This window comes from Linepithema humile, chromosome 3 (assembly GCF_040581485.1).
Source record: "Linepithema humile isolate Giens D197 chromosome 3, Lhum_UNIL_v1.0, whole genome shotgun sequence".
Lineage (NCBI taxonomy): Eukaryota > Metazoa > Arthropoda > Insecta > Hymenoptera > Formicidae > Linepithema > Linepithema humile.
The window spans coordinates 9956093-9979233 of record NC_090130.1 but is presented as its reverse complement, the minus strand read 5'-3'; the positions used below and the strand labels follow the sequence as shown (position 1 = coordinate 9979233).

Here is a 23141-nt window from a genome sequence, read left to right as displayed (position 1 = left end):
ATTTATTAATTTGGATAAAAAATGCTCCAATTATTGAATCTTCTATTGAAGAAGTTTCCAAATTTATTTTACAATATATAAACTGTAAAATGCCACATAAAAATATTTCACCATTATTGTACAGACGTGTTAATACGCATCAACGACACAAACATAATGATTACTGTCTCCGTTCTAAAAAAGTTGGACGTAAAGTTGTTCGGAGATGTCGTTTTGGATTTCCTCGTCCTGTCACTGAGACGTTAAGTATAAGAGATGTCACAACTGCCATAGCAGGTAGAAAGCAATTAAAACATAGAAGCAGGCTTTATGATCTTCCGCGAACTGAAGATGAAAGTAATATAAATGATTATAATCCTGTTCTTCTTACTGCATGGGAAGGAAATATGGATATACAATTTATTGGCGAAAAGTCGTCACTGCTTACCTGGTACATTACTAAATATATGAATAAAGCGGGAAAATGTGAGTTGTCTGATACTATTATTAATACTAAAAATAATACGAATAAATCATTGATGAGCTATCTTTGGAGTATTGCCTTGCGATTCACGAGTAATAGAGAATGTGGAGCTCTTGAAGCTGCTGATACATTACTGGGTATTGCTTTATATGGAACTGATCCAAATACAACTATTAGATGGTTAGATGTTAATCGAATAAGATGTAGAAAATTGAAAACTCGTAAAGAGATTGAAGTACTTGATGATCAATCGACAGATATATTTTGTGAATCTTTGATAGATAACCACTATCCACAGAGACCAAAAGAATTAGAATGTATGTCTCTTTATGAGTTTGCAAAATGGTATGATATTACAAAAATCAAACCACAAAATAAGTTTGTTGAATTCTATAAATTTAAAAATGGATATCTTAGACGACGACAGCGTGGATATCTTATTAATCATTATAGATATAATGTTAATACACAACCGGAAAAGTATTTCTTTGCGTTATTACTTCTATTCGAACCGTGGAGAGAATTAGAAGAGCTTAGAAATGGATGTGATACTTATGCAGAATCATTTCACAAGGTAAAACTACATTTAACAGAAGCATTACAATATCACGAAAAACTAGAAGAATTGCAAAAAGCATTTGAAAATGCTAAAGAGTTAGTGCAGCAACATTTAGATGAAGTACAAAAACATGAGTCGCAAGATGATCCTGACAATCCAATAGGTGTTCAAAATATAGAAGCTGGTGAAGCGATGCAAGATTTTAAGGATCTCGGTGATAAAAATATTAAAGATATTGATGTATCAGAAATGATTGCAAAATTAAATATAGATCAAAAAAGAGTATTCGATAGAGTTATTACTATTATAGGGTCAGATAAATCAATATTGCGATTATATGTTAGTGGAGAAGGTGGTACTGGAAAAAGTTATTTAATTAAAACTGTTAAGTGCTGGATAAAACAAAATCTCAAAAAAGATACTGCTGTAGCAGCACCTACTGGCATAGCAGCGTTTAATATAGACGGTTTGACAGTTCATAGATTGCTTCAATTACCTGTTGAACATGGTAATACTCCTAAATATAAACGATTGTCTGATCATGTGTTAAAACTTTTACGAGCGGAACTTAAAGATGTTATTCTTTTTATAATCGATGAAGTATCAATGATATCTAATTTGACTTTAATGTACATACATCTTCGATTGTCTGAAATATTTGATTCAAGTGATTGTGATGATGGCTGGTTTGGTAAAAGGCATATTCTTTTGTTTGGAGATTTGCTTCAATTGCCTCCTGTACATGAAGATTCTGTCTTTAAAGATTTGTCAAATGAAAAAGTTAACAAATATATCGGTTGCCTACAGACTGTAAATTTGTGGACTACATTATTTGATTACGATGAGTTGACAATTAATATGCGCCAGCAAGAAGATGAGTCTTATCGTGAATTATTGTCAAGAATTCGTATTGGTTTATTAACAAAGTCTGATTATGAAATTTTGGAAAATAGGAAAATATCTTTTACAGAAGATTCCTTCGAATCTAGATTAAATGAATTATGTGATTTTATTAACAATTTGCCATCAGATACCGTTTGTTTATTGCCCACTTGTCACATGTGTGACGTTTTGAATGCTGCAATGTTAAGTCGTATTGCTTCGAAAGAAATATTATTAATTGCTGAAGATACAATCGAATGTATTCCATATATAAAAAAGAAAATATTAAAAGTGTTGGAAAATAATGATGATGATAATTCTAAAACAGCTGGGCTTTCGAAACAAATTGTTATAAAAATTGGGGCAAAAGTTATGATAAGGCGTAATATTGATGCTAGTTTGGGTCTTGTTAATGGTACAATTGCTAAAGTCATTTCAGTTGTACAAGATATTTCTAACGGTTATATAGAAAAAATTAAGCTTCTTTTGCCATCAGGTTTAGAATATTTAATTGAAAGAGTAAATGTCAAATTTGCGGTGATGGAGAAAGCATATGTTATTCGAAAACAATTTCCATTGTGTCTAAGTTACGGAATTACTGTTCATAAAAGCCAAGGCCTGAGTTTGCAGAATGCTATTATGGACATAGGTAATTCTGTATTTAGTCACGGCCAAGTTTATGTTGCATTGTCACGAGTAACATCTTCAGATGGATTGCATTTGATCAATTTTGACCCTTCATCTATAGAAGCTAGTGAAGAAGCTATTGTTGAATATAATCGATTAAAACAAATACACAAATCCAAAACAGATATAATTTCTGTTTCAAAAGAAAAGTATCGTAAAATAAAAGATATTTTATGGGTACAACCCAAAATAATTAGTTCTGTTCAAGAATCACATAAAAAAGTTCGAAAAAATATTACTTGGGTCACGCATGGTTTTCAAAATATAGATAAGGGTTCGTGTTATGCAAATGCAGTATTGCAATGCTTTTTACATTTAAATGTTATTAGAAAACTAATATTTGAGTATGATAAATTAAGTATTTTAGGTATTTTAATAAATCAATATGAAAACAAACTGCCTAACTTGAATACATATGTAATACGACAAAGTTTAGGAGAATTTTTCTCCAAAAATGTTAAACGAGATGCATGTGAATTTCTTATAGCTCTTTGCACGAAATACGATTATATAAAAAATTTAGTTGAGCATCAAGTCACTTCCATTAAACGATGTAAAAATTGTCATAATACGACGACTATTGTTAATAAAAATATCCTTCTTTCAATTCCTGTTAATAAACGGAAGAAAAAAAGTTTTGATCTTAATGAATTATTAAATGTAACATTTTCTCATTGGTGTCAATTACACAACGAATCATGTGAAAATTGTACAGGAAATGACATATTATGTAAAAGTGAATTAATATTAACCGGAGATATAATTGTCATGCATTTAATAGCAATTCAAGACGGTATATCAACAAAAACAGATAAGTTTACTTTACGTGCTGTCCCAACAACTAAAATAAATATTGCTGGACAATTCTACAAAGTTATGAGTGCTATATTCCATCATGGATCATGTATTGAAAATGGTCATTACACAAGTATATGTAGAGAAGAAATGTCTAATACTTGGATTGAAGCTGACAATGCGCAAATTAGAAAAAGACAATGGCCTAGAGGCGCTAAAGATATCTGTATCATTTTCTTACAGAAAATTGATAAGTAATTGGTGGTATTATTTGATCATATCTTTTGATAATAAATGGTAAAAAGAATTGTCATATATAATTAAATATTTTATTAAAATATGTTCACTGATGACGAAAATCTTTATGGATAATCAAATATATGTAAAAAAAAGAAAATAAAGAAAGTTAAGCCAATGACGCTTAAATTAGACAAATACAATGGCCTAGAAACGATTTGTTTGATATTTACATAATTATATATAACTTTGTATTATTACAACATTAATCAAAGAGGACCGTTTTATATGACGGGGGTGGTGGTGGGACTCTTTAGCAAAATCTAATTAATTATTTCACAATTGTTATTTCACTCTAAAATATCAATATAAAGTTTATATATTTAGTAATATTTTTACTGAAAAAAAGAAATGATATCCATCAATCAACAAATTACCTTTTTAAAAAAAGGTAAAAGAAAGGCGCCAAGTACACGCAAACCTTCCAAAAAAAAGTTGTTGTATACATGCAAACCTTCCAAAAAAAGTTGTTGTATATTACAACAAAAGTTGTATATTTTATATCAACAAATTACCTTTTTAAAAAAAGGTAAAGAAAAGGCGCCAAGTACACGCAAACCTTCCAAAAAAAAGTTGTATACACGCAAACCTCTCAAAAAAAGTTGTTGTATATATAAACACGCAAACCTTACAAAAAAGTTGTTGTGTATTTTACCTTACAAAAAAGTTGTTGTATATTTTAAAATCAACAAATTACCTTTTTAAAAAAAAGTAAAGAAAAGGCGCCAAGTGCACGCAAATCTTCCCAAAAAAAGTTGTTGTATACACGCAAACCTTCCAAAAAAAGTTATTGTATACCAAAAAAAGTTGTATACACGCAAACCTCCCAAAAAAAGTTGTTGTATATATAAACACGCAAACCGTACAAAAAAGTTGTTGCGTATTTTACCTTACAAAAAAGTTGTATATTTTAACCTTCCAAAAAAATTAATCTTCCAAAAATAAATGTCGTATATATATTAACAAACCTTCCAAAAAAAAGTTGTTTATATAAACACGCAAATCTTCCAAAAAAAAGTTGTTGTATATATAAACCTTTCAAAAAAAGCTGTCGTATATATTATATATTAACCTTCCAAAAAATTTATCTTCCACAAAAAAATGTATATATATTAACAAATAACAAACCTTTCAAAAAAAGTTGTTGTATATATAACCAAATAAAAAAAGTTGTTGTATATATAAAAACTTTCAAAAAAAGCTGTCGTATATATTAACCTTCCAAAAAATTTATCTTCCACAAAAAAATGTATATATATTAACAAATAACAAACCTTTCAAAAAAAGTTGTTGTATATATAACCAAATAAAAATTTGCTATATATTCTGCCTATAAAAGAGGTGATATCAGAAAATGACGCCAAGTTTAAATAAAAAACCTTTCAAAAAAACTTGTATGTATATATTTTAAAAAAGTTGTATATACCAAATAAAAATTCGCTATATATTCTGCCTATAAAAGAGGTGATATCAGAAAATGACGCCAAGTTTAAATAAAAAACCTTTCAAAAAAACTTGTATGTATATATATTACGAAAAACGATTATATTTATTGCGCTTATTGCGCTTACAGCTTTTTAACCAATAAGCATCGATAAGATTGTATTTAGTTATTTTTGCATCTTTATCTAGTTATTTATTTAAAAATTATATTCATATCTACAATTAGTTAATTTTTTTTTAAGTATACATTTTAAAATAATTGCATCTGTATCTAGTTACTTTTGCTTCTATATCTAGTTATTTAAATTTAAAAATAATATTTGTGTTTATATCTATCTAGTTAATTTTTTAAGTATACTTTTTGAAATAATTGCATCTGTATCTAGTTATTTTTTTTATATCTGTATCTAGTTAAATAAAATAATTTTTTAAATAAAAGTATTTAATTCAAAAATAAAAAAATTTTTTAAATTTAATCAAAATAAAAAAATATTACAAAATTTCGCAAAAAGCTTGGCGCTGCTGTACTGAACTACATGTTAAATACATCTTAAAATATTATAGAGAATGAAAATGAGCAATAATTTTACAATTTACATGATTAAGTGTTATAATGACTCAAACTGACCAGAGCGGCAAACGGCGACGCGATAGCCAATTAAACTCTTGTTCTTACGGTAAAATTGTAAGTTGATTGACTATAGCATCGCCACTTGCCGCTTCGTCACTCTAGTCTGTTTGAGCCGAAATTTGTTTGCATCGTTTGCTCTAACATGCTCCTACTCGCTCTAATACTCCAAACTAAACTATAGTATTACGTCATATATACTATAGATTAAAGTATGTTGGAATGATTAGGAGCATGTTAAAGTATTGCGATGCGAATCTTATGTAAGTTAATAGTTCAGTACAGCAGCGCCAAGTTTTTTGCGAAATTTTGTAATATTTTTTTATTTTGATTAATTTGAAAAATTTTTTTATTTTTGAATTAAATACTTTAATTTAAAAAATTATTTTAATTAACTAGATACAGATATAAAAAAAATAACTAGATACAGATGCAATTATTTTAAAAAGTATACTTAAGAAAAATTAACTAGATAGATATAAACACAAATATCATTTTTAAATTTAAATAACTAGATATAGAAGCAAAAGTAACTAGATACAGATGCAATTATTTTAAAATGTATACTTGAAAAAAAATTAACTAATTGTAGATATGAATATAATTTTTAAATAAATAACTAGATAAAGATGCAAAAATAACTAAATACAATCTTATCGATGCTTATTGGTTAAAAAGCTGTAAGCGCAATAAGCGCAATAAATATGAAACCGTGTGAGCTTCGGCGGACGCGGAGTAGCTCGCCGGAATCCAGGTTCGGTCGGTTGGGGGTGTGTCAAATAAACCAAATGCTCGTTTATAATTGTTAGAGTGAAGACATCTTCTGGCCTTTAGAAGAGAGAGAGAGATGACGTGTGGTTTCCCTCTTCTCTCTCTTATACTATTAAGAGTTTTTCTTTTGTTTTTAGTTTTTATATATACAGCGTAGCTGCGCCACATTTACTTACTTATGTTAAGACCGTTGTCGATGTCTCATCTAATGTTAGAGTGTTATATAGAATATTACCAAGTAGTGTTAAATAATTAGAGATAGGATATAGAATTAAGAATTAGATAACTAAGAGTGCGCAGTGATAGAGTGATATATATTTGTACTAAGAAAGGAGGTCGGTTGTGGACTGACTAAGGCTGTCCTTCGTTCAACCTCGCGCATTCTGCCAGGTTATGAGCCCAGTCACTTGGTGAACAAGAAATTAAGAGTTCCTTCAGAGAAACCGTAAGTACATATTTAAGCAGGTGCTAGTCAAAGGAAAATAGAGAGGGGCGGAACTATAAGAGACCGGACATGTCATGTAAAAACGAATGATATTGTATCAATCTCAGAATTCCAAGAAATTTAGAAAATCACGCTTGTGTCGCAAAGAAAACGTGTCTCAAAAATAGATCAAAATAGGAAATATATCTAAGATAAATTCTAAAGAAAACAATTGCATGAACTGTCCGGTACTTGGCGGGAAACAAAGTCACGTGGTCCAGCCATAGCCATAAAATATATGCAGAATCGCAATCGATCAAGCAATAGAAATGAATGCTGTGCAGTGACGAAGCGCGGCGCCAGTGTATGTCATTCTCCGGTGTAAACGGACTAATAGTGTACATGCACCGGAACCATAAAACGCAGGGCGTGTAGTGGTATAAACTATATAGCATCCTGCGCGTGACGCGCGAAATCATTTGAGAAAGAGAGAAATTATACAGAGAACTTAATAAAGAGAAATTATATCTTATTAATATAAGAACTATCAAAGAATTTAAATAAATTAAAAGATCAGTGTGAACCGACTGTACTCATGTAAGTGATCACCCCCACCCATTAAGTAACGGCAAAATCGTAGTACGACTAGTCGGTTTGGGAGGGAGTATATGAGTGCAGGCGGTAAATACAAAAGATCAGAATATTGATTTGTCGTACAAAGCAATATTCACGTGTGCGAAATAAGGTAAAATAACAAAGAGTAATGTTTGGCAGGAAGCAGAGATATATATTCAGAGATGGAAGGGCAAGGAAGGAAAAAAGACGACCAAACTTCAAAAACAACAAAAGGTAAATTTATTTCCTAACTTATATTCGCACACAATAAATAAAAATTGTGGAGAAAGAGAACAAGAATATGGATCCATAAGTATGTGGTAATATGTCCAAGGACATATAACATGTACGCTGTTCGTAAGTCCAAACATTAATGAGAATATAATCTACATGCTAATCATATTAACCGAAATTACAGAGACACAAGATGAAAACAAGGCCATACTAAACACAATGGTAAAATTACTTATACAACAAACTGAAGCAACTACAAAACTAGGCACATACGTGCAAAAAATGTATGAAGGGATGGAGACCCTCATAACATCAATAAAAGCACAAGAACAAATAGGAAAGGACCTAAAAAAAGTGACCGAGACCTGTCTAGCCGACGTCCGCACCCTTTCAGAGAAAGTAAGAGAAGTACCAACAAATACAGAGATCTCAGAAATTATACACTCTACTGCTATCGAACCAAATAATACAGAGTGGTCAGAAATTCAAAATCAAACAAATAATACCGAGAATATTACTCATATGCAATCACTAAATGAAATGACTAAAACCTTTGCAAATTTAAATAAAACTTTAGAATGCAATATACAAAGAAAATTTAATATTAAAAGAGATTACAAACTGACAACTAAAAGCAATCTAGATCTTTGGTTAGATTCCTTAAATTCAGAATTAGCTGCGAACGATTTATTAGAAGTATTAAATAATAATAATAATAATGACAATTCAGAGAAAACAATGAAAGAAAAAAATATCATTAGAGACATTATAATAAATAGACTCGACTCTAAATACCATCAAAAAATCATAGAATTAAAAGACCCCAAAGACATATTACTAAAAATTAAAGAAATTAAGAGACTAGAGACAAACATGACGCACGTTACTGTAAGACAAAAACTCTATAGCATTAAAAAGTCACAAAAAGAAAAAGCGGTCGATTTCTTCGATAGATTCGACAATATCATAAGAGAATACGAAATTTGCAATTCCGAAATAGAACTAACTGAAAAAGAAATAAGAGCTGCCTTCTACAATGCAGTGTCTGACTCCAGCCCGGAGCTGAGAACGGCATATATTGTAAAAGGCCAAACAGGTCCAGAAATGACCATTGAACAAATGAAGACTTGTCTCTTACAGATAGAAGCAACAAGACAAAATACAGAGGCCAGAGCAAATATGATTCAGAGGACGGAGCCACGAGCAGGAACATCACATCAGAGCACAGGGGACATAAAATGCTATCGTTGCAACAAAATAGGCCACTGGCAATCTGATTGTCCATTGAAGACTTATGGTCTGTGGTTCTGCTATGTGTGCAATATGATCACAGACCATAAGGGCGACAATTGCCCGAACAAAGTTCAAAGGTATGAACCTATTAAAAATAACTCAAATATTAACACATTAAACAGAAGCAAAGATAGCGGTAGAGGTAAATTCAGAGGTAGAGGAAATAAAGTTCAGAGTAGGTACCATCCTTATGACAAGAAAAACCAACCGAAAAACCCAACAGCTAAGATTGCAGGTAAGCATAACATAACAAAACAAACTGACAAAAAGATTAGTTTTATAGCTGACTCAGGAGCAACAGAACATATAGTAAGTAAAGGATTACTGCTCAAAAATTTTATCAAAACAATAGGAGAAGAAATTCGGAGTGCAAATAAAAACAAAAGAGCAAATATAAAAATAGATGGAAAAGGAAACTTACATTTAAAATCAAGCATAACAAACGAAACGATTTTTCTATTCAACGTAATAGCAGCACCAGGAATATCAGATAACTTACTGTCACTAAGAAAATTTGCAGAAGCGGGTTATGGTATATATCTAGATAACACGGAAGTAAAAATCTTTAATAAAGAAAATGGGGAAGAATATATAACGGGAAATTACGTAAAACCGAACTGGATAATAGATTTTGAAGTAAATAATTCTGAAGATACAGAGAACAAAAGCAATAAGTACAGAGTAACTGCAAATCTAGTTTCTCTAGAAGATTTCCTGTCACAACCTCAGACGGACCAAGGGAATTCAGAAAGTACAATAGACATACAGAGACCGCCTGAGGTTGGGAGGGAGAAAGTACAGGAAATCACGGAAAACATAGAAACAAAGGAGAAAAATCAAACAGAGACTGGAATTTGGAGTGAGGAATTAAATAGGAAAATTTTGGATCTAAATAATGTTATACCAGAAACAGAGACAAATAAACTAATAAATAATGCAGAGAAACAAAATAATGAAAATACTAAATACAAACCATCTGAAGGAATGATTTGGCACCTGAGGCTGGGACACACGTCATTAGAATATATGAGACAAATGCAAAAGTACGAAGATAAGTTGAAAAAGATCAAATTTAACAGAGAAATATTAGACTGTGAAACGTGTGTTCTGGCTAAGATGGAGAATCTTCCTTTTAAAAATCAGAGAAGTAGATCAGATAGACCACTACACACAATACATGTAGACACGATGGGCAAGATCTCACCGGAGTCATTCCCGGGAAAGAACAGATATATCATAGTATTCATTGATGATTATACTAGGTATGCAAAAGCTTACAGTGTGAAACAAAAGAGTGAATCCGGCCAATGTCTAGAAAGATATTTAACACACATAAGAAATCTGTCTGAAAAGAATGAAAGAGTATGCTTTATCAGAGCAGACAACGGTACAGAGTTTACAGGAGGAGAATTTGCAGAAATAATGAAAAAAGAAGGAATCAGTGGTGATTTTTCACCACCATATACTCCAGAGTTGAATGGCACAGCAGAGAGATTTAATAAAACAATTCAGAAAAAAATCAGAGCCCTCATGATTGACTCAGGACTACCATCAACAATGTGGATTTTTGCAACCGAAGCGGCAGTACATATCTACAACCGGACACCACATAAAGGTATTGAATTCAAAACACCTTTGTCAAAAATTAATCCCAAGGTGAAAAGCCACGTAGAAGAACTGAGAAGATTTGGATGTCAGGCGTACATAAAAATTCCAGTCCCAGAAAATAAATTTTCAGAGAGAGCAATAAAAGCTATTCTGGTGGGATATACGTCAACAGGTTACTTGCTGTGGCATCCACAGACACAAAGATTCTTAAATTCTAGGCATGTAAAGTGCAACGAAAAATTAGTCTACAAGAATGTGGCTAAAATAGCTGAATCAACTGAAATAGAAATTGAAGAATCTAGAGAGGAAATTGCGGAGGAACAAGATAAAATAACAGAGAGACGAGAGGATCACTCAGTTGATTCAGAAACAAAACAAATAGATGAACTAGAATACACGACAAAAAGAAGAGGCAGACCCCTAAAGAGGAAAGCCAACCAAGAAAAGGAATCGAAAACTAGAAAATTGCCAGATAGGAAAACAAAAGGCAATCCTCAGAGAGATCCAGATTTTGTTTACAGAATTCAGAGTATTGAGACAGAGGAAATTGATAAGCGGACTGAAGATGAAATAGTACATGCAAATTTAGCCAGTGTCAACAGAGACCCAACAAATTACAGAGAAGCGATGGAATCGCCAAACAGAGAACAATGGATAAGAGCGATAAGAGAAGAGCTAAATTCAATGACAGAAAATAAAGTTTGGGAAATTGTAAATAGACCAACAAAATCTGCTAATTGTAAGAAAATAAACATCATTGATTCCAAGTGGGTGTTCAAGAAGAAAAATGAAGAAAATGGTCAAGAAAAATTTAAAGCCAGACTTGTAATTAGAGGTTTCAAAGACAAAAATGAGTACGAGATATGTGAAACCTATGCACCAGTTTCGCGCCTGTCAGTTATTAGATCAGCACTGGCCATTATAAATAAATATGACTTGGAAGCAATACAACTGGATGTGAAAACTGCATTTCTCAATGGTATGTTGGATGACAACATATTTATGGAAATTCCAGAAGGAATCGAAGTCAATGATAGTACCAAAAGAAATAAAGTGTGCAGACTAAAGAAAACGTTGTATGGATTAAAGATCAGTCCAAAGAAATGGAATCAGAGGTTTACAGAGGAGGCTTTGAAACTGGGACTAGAGAAAGATATAAATGATCCATGTCTATTCACTTGGAGGAAAAATGGAGAAGTTGTATTGCTAGTATTGTATGTTGACGACATCATACTAGCAAGTAATAACACAGAGAAAATGAAACAAATCAAGACTAGTTTATGTAACACATTCCGAATGAAAGATCTAGGAGAACCTAAATTATACCTAGGAATGAAAATCCAGAGAAATAGAGAAACAAGAGTTATGACACTGAGCCAATCGGAGTTTACAGAAAATATACTAGAAAGGTTTCAAATGAAAGAGAGCAAAGCACAGAATACACCAATGGTGACACGACAGATGAAAAATAAAGAAAATAAAAATCCAGAAAGACTGAAAGAGACTACAACTCCTAGTAAAGCACCTTACCGAGAAGCTATTGGATGCCTGCTTTACTTAGCCAGAGCTACGAGACCAGACATAGCTTTTGCAGTAAATTATTTATCCCGAAGACAAAAGGATCCCAAGGAAAGTGATTGGAAAGACGTAAAAAGGATCTTTCGCTATTTAAGAGGAACCACAGAGATGGGACTAACGTTCAGAGCAAAAGAAGAACAATTAGAAGCTTACGCAGATGCAAGCTTCAAGGATTGTGAGGATTCAACATCAACAGGAGGATACATAATAAAACTCTATGGAAATGCTGTATCATGGAGAAGTTACAAACAGTCCCACATAAGTCTGTCTACCTGTCAGGCGGAATATCTCGCCATGAGTGAAGCTTGTCAAGAAATAGTATCCTTGGACAAAGCCATAAGAGACATTACTGGGAAAACCTTTTACCCAGTGACAATCTGGTGCGATAACAAATCAGCTGGAGCAAGCACTCAAATGGATGGATCACACAGGTTAAAAAATTTTGATGACGAACTCTCAGAGATTCAGAGAAAACTCGAAGAAAGAGAATTAACAGGAAATAAAAGACATATAGCAGAAACACATGGAGATTATATAAAGAGCTGTGTGTTGAGCAATCAAGTTAGGGTAAGGTGGATTAATACAAATGAGAATCCAGCTGATATTCTGACAAAACCTCTACCGGCCCCATTACATACTTATTTCAGAGAAAAATTATTAAATATATTATGAGTTACATTAAATTCAGAGTCGTAGAATTTGTGTTATTTGTTTCAGACTCCCTTGAGCTAGAAATCGAGGAGCCAAGACCAGAAGAGGAGGGAGTGTTAGAGTGAAGACATCTTCTGGCCTTTAGAAGAGAGAGAGAGATGACGTGTGGTTTCCCTCTTCTCTCTCTTATACTATTAAGAGTTTTTCTTTTGTTTTTAGTTTTTATATATACAGCGTAGCTGCGCCACATTTACTTACTTATGTTAAGACCGTTGTCGATGTCTCATCTAATGTTAGAGTGTTATATAGAATATTACCAAGTAGTGTTAAATAATTAGAGATAGGATATAGAATTAAGAATTAGATAACTAAGAGTGCGCAGTGATAGAGTGATATATATTTGTACTAAGAAAGGAGGTCGGTTGTGGACTGACTAAGGCTGTCCTTCGTTCAACCTCGCGCATTCTGCCAATAATAAATGTGACAAAATAGTGTTTATTCAGAAAGATGTTGATACGATTTGTTTCGAATGATCTGCTTCAATGCTCGTGTGTACATGGGAAGCGTGTGCAAAGCGAATTCGAAAGAACATATAAGTAGCGTGAGATAAATGCGAAGTATCGTTACTGGTAAAATAATTATTTGAGCAACGGTGGAATAATTATTTTAAAGCGGCGCAAAATAAAAGCGAAAGCGACGTGAAAATAAATGCAAGATATCGGCAAAGGCGAAATAATTATTTAAGCAATGGTGAAATAATTATTTTAAAGCGGCGCAAAATAGAAGCGAAAGCAACGTGAAAATAAATGCAAGATATCGGCAAAATGAAATAATTATTCGAGCGGCGGTGAAATAATTATTTAAGGCGGCGTAAAATAAATGCGAAGTATACGTGAAAATAAATGCGGAGTATCGTAATAATGAAATAATTATTTGAGGCGACGGTGGAATAATTATTTAGTATGACGTGAGGCGTCCTGGTGCGGTCGGCGAGAGCGCAAGCGCGGGCGATCGTGTCGCAACGGTTGGTACAAGACGGAGCGCTTGTCGGTGAGTGCGTTCGCAGTATCGCGAGTCTGTTCGATCGTAGATCGATGCGGACTATTCGGCGGCGCGGATTGGTCGACGCGGTGTTGCTTGCCGGACGGATTACAATTATGAAATCCCGGCGAATAAACGCGGTATGCGGACTTAGGCTGCCGATTACGTTCGGCGGGAGTACGAGGATGCTCGTACGAAGACGGAATTTAGAACAGCGACCTGGCTAGGTATGCGGAAATGCCCGCAATACAAAGTTCGGTGGCCTAGAGGAACCAAGTACGCTTGGCGGGTATACGAATATATTCGTATCCTGGAATCAAAGAATACCGAGGACGCTCGGCGGTACACGAGGATACTCGTGTGCTGGCACAGGTATAGAGTCCGAGTATGCTCGGTCGGGACTACGAGGACGCTCATAGTAGGGTTGTTCGCTGTCGATCAGCGAACGGAGTCTGGTGAGAAGACGTTCAGCCGGGCCTCTTTTATACCCGGCTGGCGGCCGAATGATTTCGAATCGGCAAGCATCGGCGGTTTCGGCGGCGAGGTCCCCCACAAAACGGAATTTCGGAACGGCCGGGTGTGGGGGATTTTCGGCGGTTGACCGCCGCTGTTTTTGATAGGAAATTTATTGGCGCGCGATGCACCCTTGGTGGGCTACGGACGATGGACGGTCCGTAGCCGTAACGATGCAGCGGGCTGCATCGTTACAAATATAATCCTTTTTCGTAATATATATACATACAAGTTTTTTTGAAAGGTTTTTTATTTAAACTTGGCGTCATTTTCTGATATCACCTCTTTTATAGGTAGAATATATAGCGAATTTTTATTTGGTATATACAACTTTTTTTAAATATATACATACAAGTTTTTTTGAAAGGTTTTTTATTTAAACTTGGCGTCATTTTTTGATATCACCTCTTTTATAGGCAGAATATATAGCAAATTTTTATTTGGTTATATATACAACAACTTTTTTTGAAAGGTTTGTTATTTGTTAATATATATACATTTTTTTGTGGAAGATAAATTTTTTGGAAGGTTAATATATACGACAGCTTTTTTTTAAAAGTTTTTATATATACAACAACTTTTTTTGGAAGATTTGCGTGTTTATATAAACAACTTTTTTTTGGAAGATTTGTTAATATATATACGACATTTATTTTTGGAAGATTAATTTTTTTGGAAGGTTAAAATATACAACACCTTTTTTGTAAGGTAAAATACGCAACAACTTTTTTGTAAGGTTTGCGTGCTTATATATACAACAACTTTTTTGGGAGGTTTGCGTGTATACAACAACTTTTTTTGGTATACAATAACTTTTTTTGGAAGGTTTGCGTGTATACAACAACTTTTTTTAGAAAGATTTTATTGAGTTACCGACAGTATTCATGCGCACTCTATTATGTTTATATTAATGCCGATAAGGCTAAGAGCGCGCTGCATGCGTATACGTTTATGTTTTGTTTATCCCTACTCTCCTATATTTTCGGTATATGCGAATAAAGCAGTTAGTATGTTCAGTAGTCTACTACGGTGAAGTGCTTCTCATCTTGTTTTATTATACCCGACCCTGTGATCCTAGCGAATATCTCTAATAGGTTATGGGCCCAGTCGCATAATATTGCGTCAAGTTTTTCGCGGATCAGTCTTACTTGAAATTTATTTTTTTTTTTCCGGTCGCGAGTGAAGTGAGAATACGAGATGGCAGCGACTAGACTCGAGTTGAGCGGATTATCGAACAAGTTCGATGGCAGCAACTATCGTCTGTGGAAGTTCCAACTATTAAACCTGCTAGAAGCGCATGGACTCCTTGACGTCGCGGATGGTACGACGGTCAAACCGACGGTTGATACGGACAAGATTCTTTTATGGCGTCAAATAAACGCAAAGGCGAAGGCTGTAATCACGAATTCACTCGATTATACGCAGCTGGAATTCGTCGTCAAACTAGAAACTGCGAAGCAGATGCTGGACAAGCTCGACGCATTGCATGAGACAAAAACGGAAGCTAACAAAATAAGTCTTTTACAAGATTTTTATGCCCTTCGTATGTCATCACAAGAGACGGTGACACAGTTCATCTCGCGAGTTGAGAGCCACGTGCGGCAATTAACAGACGCGAAGAAGAAGATCAGCGATGACGAAAGGATTGCGGTTATGTTATCAGGATTGCCGTCTAAGTTTAATACGACGATTACGATGTTCAAATCAAGAGTCGACGAAAAGCGTACTGTAACGCAATTGCAGCGCGATCTGATCGATGCTGAGCAATTGATGCACAAGACCGACGAGATAACAGTCGCACTTGCGGCGACTACGACAAAGGCTGTGGCAAAGAACACGAAGTCGGACGAAAAACCAAAGCCGAAGAAGAAATTCCGGTGTTACGTGTGCGGCAAGATGGGCACGCATTATGCTCGCGATTGTCGTGCACGTAGTAACAATGTGAAGACGAAACAGGATCAACGTCAAAATGCAGATGAAGAGGCGAAGGCATACACTGCTGTCATCAATCAAGAAATCGACTCAATTATGAGTGACGATGCGATGAACGTGTAGACCGCCGACAGTGGTTGCAACGTTCACGTCACGAGTCGACGAGACTGGCTTGTCGATTTCAAAGAAGAAACGGGTACAACGTTGACGGTCGGTGGCGGTCGTAAACTTCCAGTTCTTGGTAAAGGTAAAGTCAATATTTCGGCATATGCAAACGGTAAGTGGATCGCGACGAAAATTCGCGAAGTGCTCTACGTTCCTGAGCTCAGACATAATTTGCTCTCGGTCGGTAAATGTGTCGATAACGGAATGCGACAAGAGGCACAAGGAAACGCATTCATTTTCTACGATGGAACAAAGGTGATCGGAGAAGGACGTCGTCAGAACGATGGATTATACCGAATGCTGTTTCGAGTGCAGCTAGCAGCAACAGCAAACATCGCGATGAAGGCATCGCTGAAGGTGGTTCACGAGCGTTTAGGACACGTAAATTTAAAGTCACTACGAGACATGGTCAAGCAGGGCCACGTCGAAGGCATCAAATTAAAAGACACTAAAGATTTTTTTTGTCAAGGATGCGCATACGGCAAAGCACATAAATTGCCATTTAAGTCAAAGGACAAATCGGGCGCATCTGCTCCGGGGGAGCACGTGAGCGCGGACTTGTGCACAATGGACACGGAATCCATTAGTGGCAACAAATATTTCGCGTTGTTTAAATGTAGCGCAACTGGTTATTGATACGTGTATCTCATTCAACACAAAAGTGATACACTAGATAAATTCATCGAATTCGCGAATATTCTATTCAACAAGTACGGCCGTAAAATCAAAACATTTCGTAGTGACGGCGGTAGTGAATTTATGTCTAAAGATTTTACAGGTTATCTGAAACATCATGGCATCGAACGTGAGGTATCACCACCATACACCCCTGAACACAATGCCCATGCAGAGCGTGACATGCGAACAATTGTCGAGTCTGCTCGCGCAATGCTGTATTCGCGCAATCTGTCGCCGAAATTGTGGGCGCACGCAGTCGACACAGCAGTCTACCTTCTTAATAGAACACCGTCGAAGAAGGCAGGTGGCAAAACGAGTTACGAGTTATGGACTGGGAAGAAGCCGAATCTCTCACATGTACGCACATTTGGCATTGATGCGTATAAATTTATACCCGACTCGTTACGCAAGAAACTAGATGCCAAATCAAAGAAGTTGATGCTTGTGGGGTACCGTGCAAACGCGTACATTCTTCTCGACCCGATGACGAAGAAGATAAGCGTATCGCGCCATGTTACTTTCGACGAGAACAGAGTCGAAACGCAGCGTCGGCGTGAATATGTAGAGTTCGACGAGAACATGTGTGTGACGCCAGAAGTCAACTCGAACGCGAGCAACCCCGACGACGAGAACCAAGAGGCCGGCTGCAACATCGATGACAATGACCAAAACGACGCTCAGGATGTCGTTGAAACCCCGCGTACACGTCCACGAAAGAAATATGTTGCCTCGGAAGAACAACGCGGAAAACTAAGGTCGGCAAAACGGGACGACGCAAACGCGTATCAGGCAAACATAGCACAGTATTGCGAACCAGAAACCTTCGATGAAGCGATGTCATCGAGTGATGCAAACGAGTGGAAGTCAGCAATCGACAAAGAGCTTGCAGCCCATGACAAGCACGGAACTTGGAAACTCGAGGTACCACAAGTCGGGACCAAGATTATAACTTGCAGATGGGTGTTCAAGAGAAAAACAGCGCCGACCGGCGAGATCACGCGTTACAAAGCTCGACTATGTGCGCGTGGATTAGGCATCGATGTTGGTTACACCTACGCACCCGTCGTGCGTTACGACACAGTGCGTGCATTATTGGCGATTGCAGCGGCGAACGACTACGAAATGGCGCAGCTAGATGTCAAGAACGCGTACCTCAATGGCATGCTCGAACGAGAGGTATGGATGGAGCCGCCAGAAAGTTTCAAGTTGGAGGACCGAAAAACGAAGTGTCGCCTTATCAAAGCGATCTATGGACTTCCAGAATCAGCATACTGCTGGAACAAGCGCATTAACGCGGAATTACTTAAACTAAATTTGAAACGCAGCAGCGCGGATCGGTGCGTATATTACGGAAAGATCGGTGAAGTCGAGACGATAATCGCGTTGTTCGTTGACGACGCGATTTGTATGGCTGCCGACAAGAGAGCGATCGAATTTATACTTGAAAAGCTGTCGAACGTTTTCGAGTTGACGATTGTAAATCCGTCCGTGTTCGTAGGTCTTCAGATCACGCGTGACCGTAAGTCACGATCGATATTTATACATCAAACCGGGTATATTAAGAAGATCATCGAGCGATTCGGACTCGTAGATGCAAAGACAATTGCTGTTCCTGCCGATCCGTGTACGGTCTTAAATTTCGAGATGGCAAAATATAACGAGGAGAACAATGTGATTCCGTATCGCGAACTCATTGGTAGTTTGATGTACGCGGCCAACATTACAAGACCGGACATCATGTACGCGACGTCTGAGTTAAGTAAATTTGTCTCAAATTTCGGACATGCACATTATAACGCGGCGAAGCGCGTGGTAAAGTACTTGAAAGCGACAATAAATTTAGGGATTGAATACAAATTTGGCGAGAATGCGGATAAATTGATTGGTTATTCGGACGCTGATTTTGCCGGTGATGTCGATTCACGTCGGTCAATGTCGGGTAATGCATTTATATTGAACGGAGGTATCATTGCGTGGACTGCAAAGAGGCAAAAGACAGTAGCACTCTCGACCTGCGAATCGGAGTATATTGCGGCATGCGCAGCGACTCGAGAAGCAATTTGGTTGCGACGATTACTTAGACATACTAAAGACATAGGTAAGAAACAGAGCAATGGCACATCAATTAAGATGGATAATCAAGCGGCAATTTCACTTATCAAGAAAGACGAGAATAAGAATCGAACAAAATATATTGATGTACAATATCACTTCACTCGTGAGAAATACATGACAGGTGAAATTGAAGTAGAATTTGTTCCGTCGAAGGACCAATTGGCGGATGTGTTCACGAAACCATTACCGCGCGAACGTTTTACATCACTTAGAAGCGCGGAATGCGTGAAATCATTTGATTGATTCATATAATAGAGTTCGTATTCAGGGGGAGTATTGAGTTACCGACAGTATTCATGCGTACTCTATTATGTTTATATTAATGCCGATAAGGCTAAGAGCGCGCTGCATGCGTATACGTTTATGTTTTGTTTATCCCTACTCTCCTATATTTTCGGTATATGCGAATAAAGCAGTTAGTATGTTCAGTAGTCTACTACGGAGAAGTGCTTCTCATCTTGTTTTATACCCGACCCTGTGATCCTAGCGAATATCCTAATAGATTTGCGTGCACTTGGCGCCTTTTCTTTACCTTTTTTTAAAAAGGTAATTTGTTGATTTTAAAATATACAACAACTTTTTTGTAAGGTAAAATACACAACAACTTTTTTGTAAGGTTTGCGTGTTTATATATACAACAACTTTTTTTGAGAGGTTTGCGTGTATACAACTTTTTTTTGGAAGATTTGCGTGTACTTGGCGCCTTTTCTTTACCTTTTTTTAAAAAGGTAATTTGTTGATATAAAATATACAACTTTTTTGTAATATACAACAACTTTTTTTGGAAGGTTTGCGTGTATACAACAACTTTTTTTTGGAAGGTTTGCGTGTACTTGGCGCCTTTTTTTTACCTTTTTTTAAAAAGGTAATTTGTTGATTGATGGATATCATTTCTTTTTTTCAGTAAAAATATTACTAAATATATAAACTTTATATTGATATTTTAGAGTGAAATAACAATTGTGAAATAATTAATTAGATTTTGCTAAAGAGTCCCACCACCACCCCCGTCATATAAAACGGTCCTCTTTGATTAATGTTGTAATAATACAAAGTTATATATAATTATGTAAATATCAAACAAATCGTTTCTAGGCCATTGTATTTGTCTAATTTAAGCGTCATTGGCTTAACTTTCTTTATTTTCTTTTTTTTACATATATTTGATTATCCATAAAGATTTTCGTCATCAGTGAACATATTTTAATAAAATATTTGATTATATATGACAATTCTTTTTACCATTTATTATCAAAAGATATGATCAAATAATACCACCAATTACTTATCAATTTTCTGTAAGAAAATGATACAGATATCTTTAGCGCCTCTAGGCCATTGTCTTTTTCTAATTTGCGCATTGTCAGCTTCAATCCAAGTATTAGACATTTCTTCTCTACATATACTTGTGTAATGACCATTTTCAATACATGATCCATGATGGAATATAGCACTCATAACTTTGTAGAATTGTCCAGCAATATTTATTTTAGTTGTTGGGACAGCACGTAAAGTAAACTTATCTGTTTTTGTTGATATACCGTCTTGAATTGCTATTAAATGCATGACAATTATATCTCCGGTTAATATTAATTCACTTTTACATAATATGTCATTTCCTGTACAATTTTCACATGATTCGTTGTGTAATTGACACCAATGAGAAAATGTTACATTTAATAATTCATTAAGATCAAAACTTTTTTCTTCTGTTTATTAACAGGAATTGAAAGAAGGATATTTTTATTAACAATAGTCGTCGTATTATAACAATTTTTACATCGTTTAATGGTCGCTTATACCGCACTTGTGTTGCGCAATAGTCGTTAAATAAATATAAGAATAACATGTTATCACATATTTGAGGAAGAAAAGTTAACTAAAATTGAGAAGAAGACCCACAATAAATTAAAACTTGTTTAATAAAGATAGGAGATCAAAGGTCAGGCTGGGGTTGATCGTGCCAAGAGTTATTTTTTGAAGTGATATTTATTTGACGTTTCGGTCAATAATTTTTGACCATCTTCAGAATAGTTTAAATCTAATGACAAATATAATAGTATATAATATCATAAAATCATCAAGTCGAAGTTCGGATAATAAAATAAAATAAATAAATTACATACCAGAATGAAATCTTAAAACATAATTAATGGTCAGTGTTTTATACAGTTCGTTGATAAAGTTAGCTCGAAATACAGATTGTTAGTCATTATTGACGTTAAAAGACTTAATTAAACCTCTAAATTCGTTGAGCACACTTAAGAGGTCAGACGTCTCACTTAGTCGAGCACAAATCTTATTCTGAGCAAACGGCAAATTCAGAAAGAGGAGGATAGGTAGGAAGTTAGGAAGCAAAAAGGGGGGGGGGATTTAAAGAGGAGATAGTAAACTCAATGATGTGACTGTATGACGCTGGCAACGAACCCGTATCACTTTGAACATATTATGCCATGTGACTGTCTCTTGATGAAAATCATTTCAGAAATTAATCTTCTGTTATAATAATGCTCTATATCACATCTATATCACCTGACCTTTGATCTCCTATCTTTATTAAACAAGTTTTAATTTATTGTGGGTTTATCTTCTTCTCAATTTTAATATACGCGGAGACAAAAAATGCGTTCCAGTTATTTCAATTTTATTCGAACCCATTTTAATAACGATGTTTGTAATATGATGAAATGTGCCATGCCATAGGCCATGATAATGGAAGAGTGTTATCCTCTTTTAGAAGGACGATCTGTCCGACACGTAATGGAGTATCTTGGATCATCCACTTAGTTCGTTGCTGCCACTGATGCAGATATTCTTGGACCCATCTTTGCCAGAAGTGTTGTCGCATCTGTTCGATGCGTTGCCAGCGTGAGAGACGATTAATAGGAACTGTTTCCAACGATGGTTCCGGAAGAGAAGTCAATGGACTCCCGATTAAAAAATGTCCGGGAGTTAATGGTGTCATGTCAGAAGGATCAGAAGACAATGGCGTCAGCGGTCGAGAATTTAAAATTGCTTCAATCTGGATCAACAAGGTTTCCAATTCTTGATATTTTAAATGAGCTTCTTTGGTTATCCGATAAAGATGACGTTTGGTTCCCTTGACAGCTGCCTCCCATAGACCACCATGATGAGGCGCTCTAGGTGTTATAAAATGCCAATTAATTCCCTTGGAAGCCATAAAATGATTAATTTGTCGTTGGTTATCTTGAGATTTGAATAGTTCCATTAGCTCTCGTTCAGCGCCGACAAAATTTAAACCGTTGTCAGAATGGATATCTGTAGGGTATCCTCTTCTAGAAATGAAGCGTTTTAAAACATCTAAAAATGCTTGACTGGACAAGTCTGTTGCTAATTCAATGTGAACAGCAGTGGTTACAAAACAGACAAAGATTGCCATGTAGCACTTTAATAATTTGGCTGTTTTTTTTTATCCATTTTTGTAGTAAAACGGGCCAGCATAATCAATCCCGCATTTTTCAAAGACTCGTGTAGGAACTGTGATTCTGGCCTTGGGAAGATCTCCCATGAGTGTCGATGCTGTTTTTGGAGCGCTCCGGAAGCAAATTGTGCACTTGCGAGTGATTTGTCGAACAACATCCCTGGCCGAAATCAACCAGAAGTTTTGACGTACAGCGGCTAGTGTAGCCTGGGGGCCAGCATGGAAATGTCTTTCATGTTCATGTCTAACGATAAGACGTGCCAGTGAATGATGCCCTGGAAGCAGCATTGGATGTTTGGTACTGAATGAAAGGTCCGATAAATTGAG

At 35.6% G+C, this 23141-nt stretch overlaps 2 protein-coding genes across 2 annotated transcripts; one reads left to right on the top strand and one right to left on the bottom strand.

Moving 5' to 3' along the window:
• Nucleotides 1-83: 83 nt before the first annotated feature.
• On the top strand, nt 84-4436 carry LOC136998531 (uncharacterized). The gene has a single exon (XM_067351285.1). It carries the CDS (start codon nt 90-92, stop codon nt 3642-3644), a length of 3555 nt encoding a protein of 1184 aa, XP_067207386.1. The 5' UTR covers nt 84-89; the 3' UTR covers nt 3645-4436.
• Nucleotides 4437-22031: 17595 nt separating this feature from the next.
• LOC136998696 (uncharacterized) lies at nt 22032-22772 on the bottom strand. The gene has a single exon (XM_067351779.1). It carries the CDS (start codon nt 22770-22772, stop codon nt 22032-22034), a length of 741 nt encoding a protein of 246 aa, XP_067207880.1.
• Nucleotides 22773-23141: the final 369 nt, after the last annotated feature.

What these genes read in the sequence shown, in the direction of transcription:
- LOC136998531 (XM_067351285.1), top strand. Translation starts at nt 90, where the DNA reads ATGCCACATAAAAATATTTCACCATTATTGTACAGACGTGTTAATACG.
- LOC136998696 (XM_067351779.1), bottom strand. Translation starts at nt 22,772, where the DNA reads ATGGCAATCTTTGTCTGTTTTGTAACCACTGCTGTTCACATTGAATTA.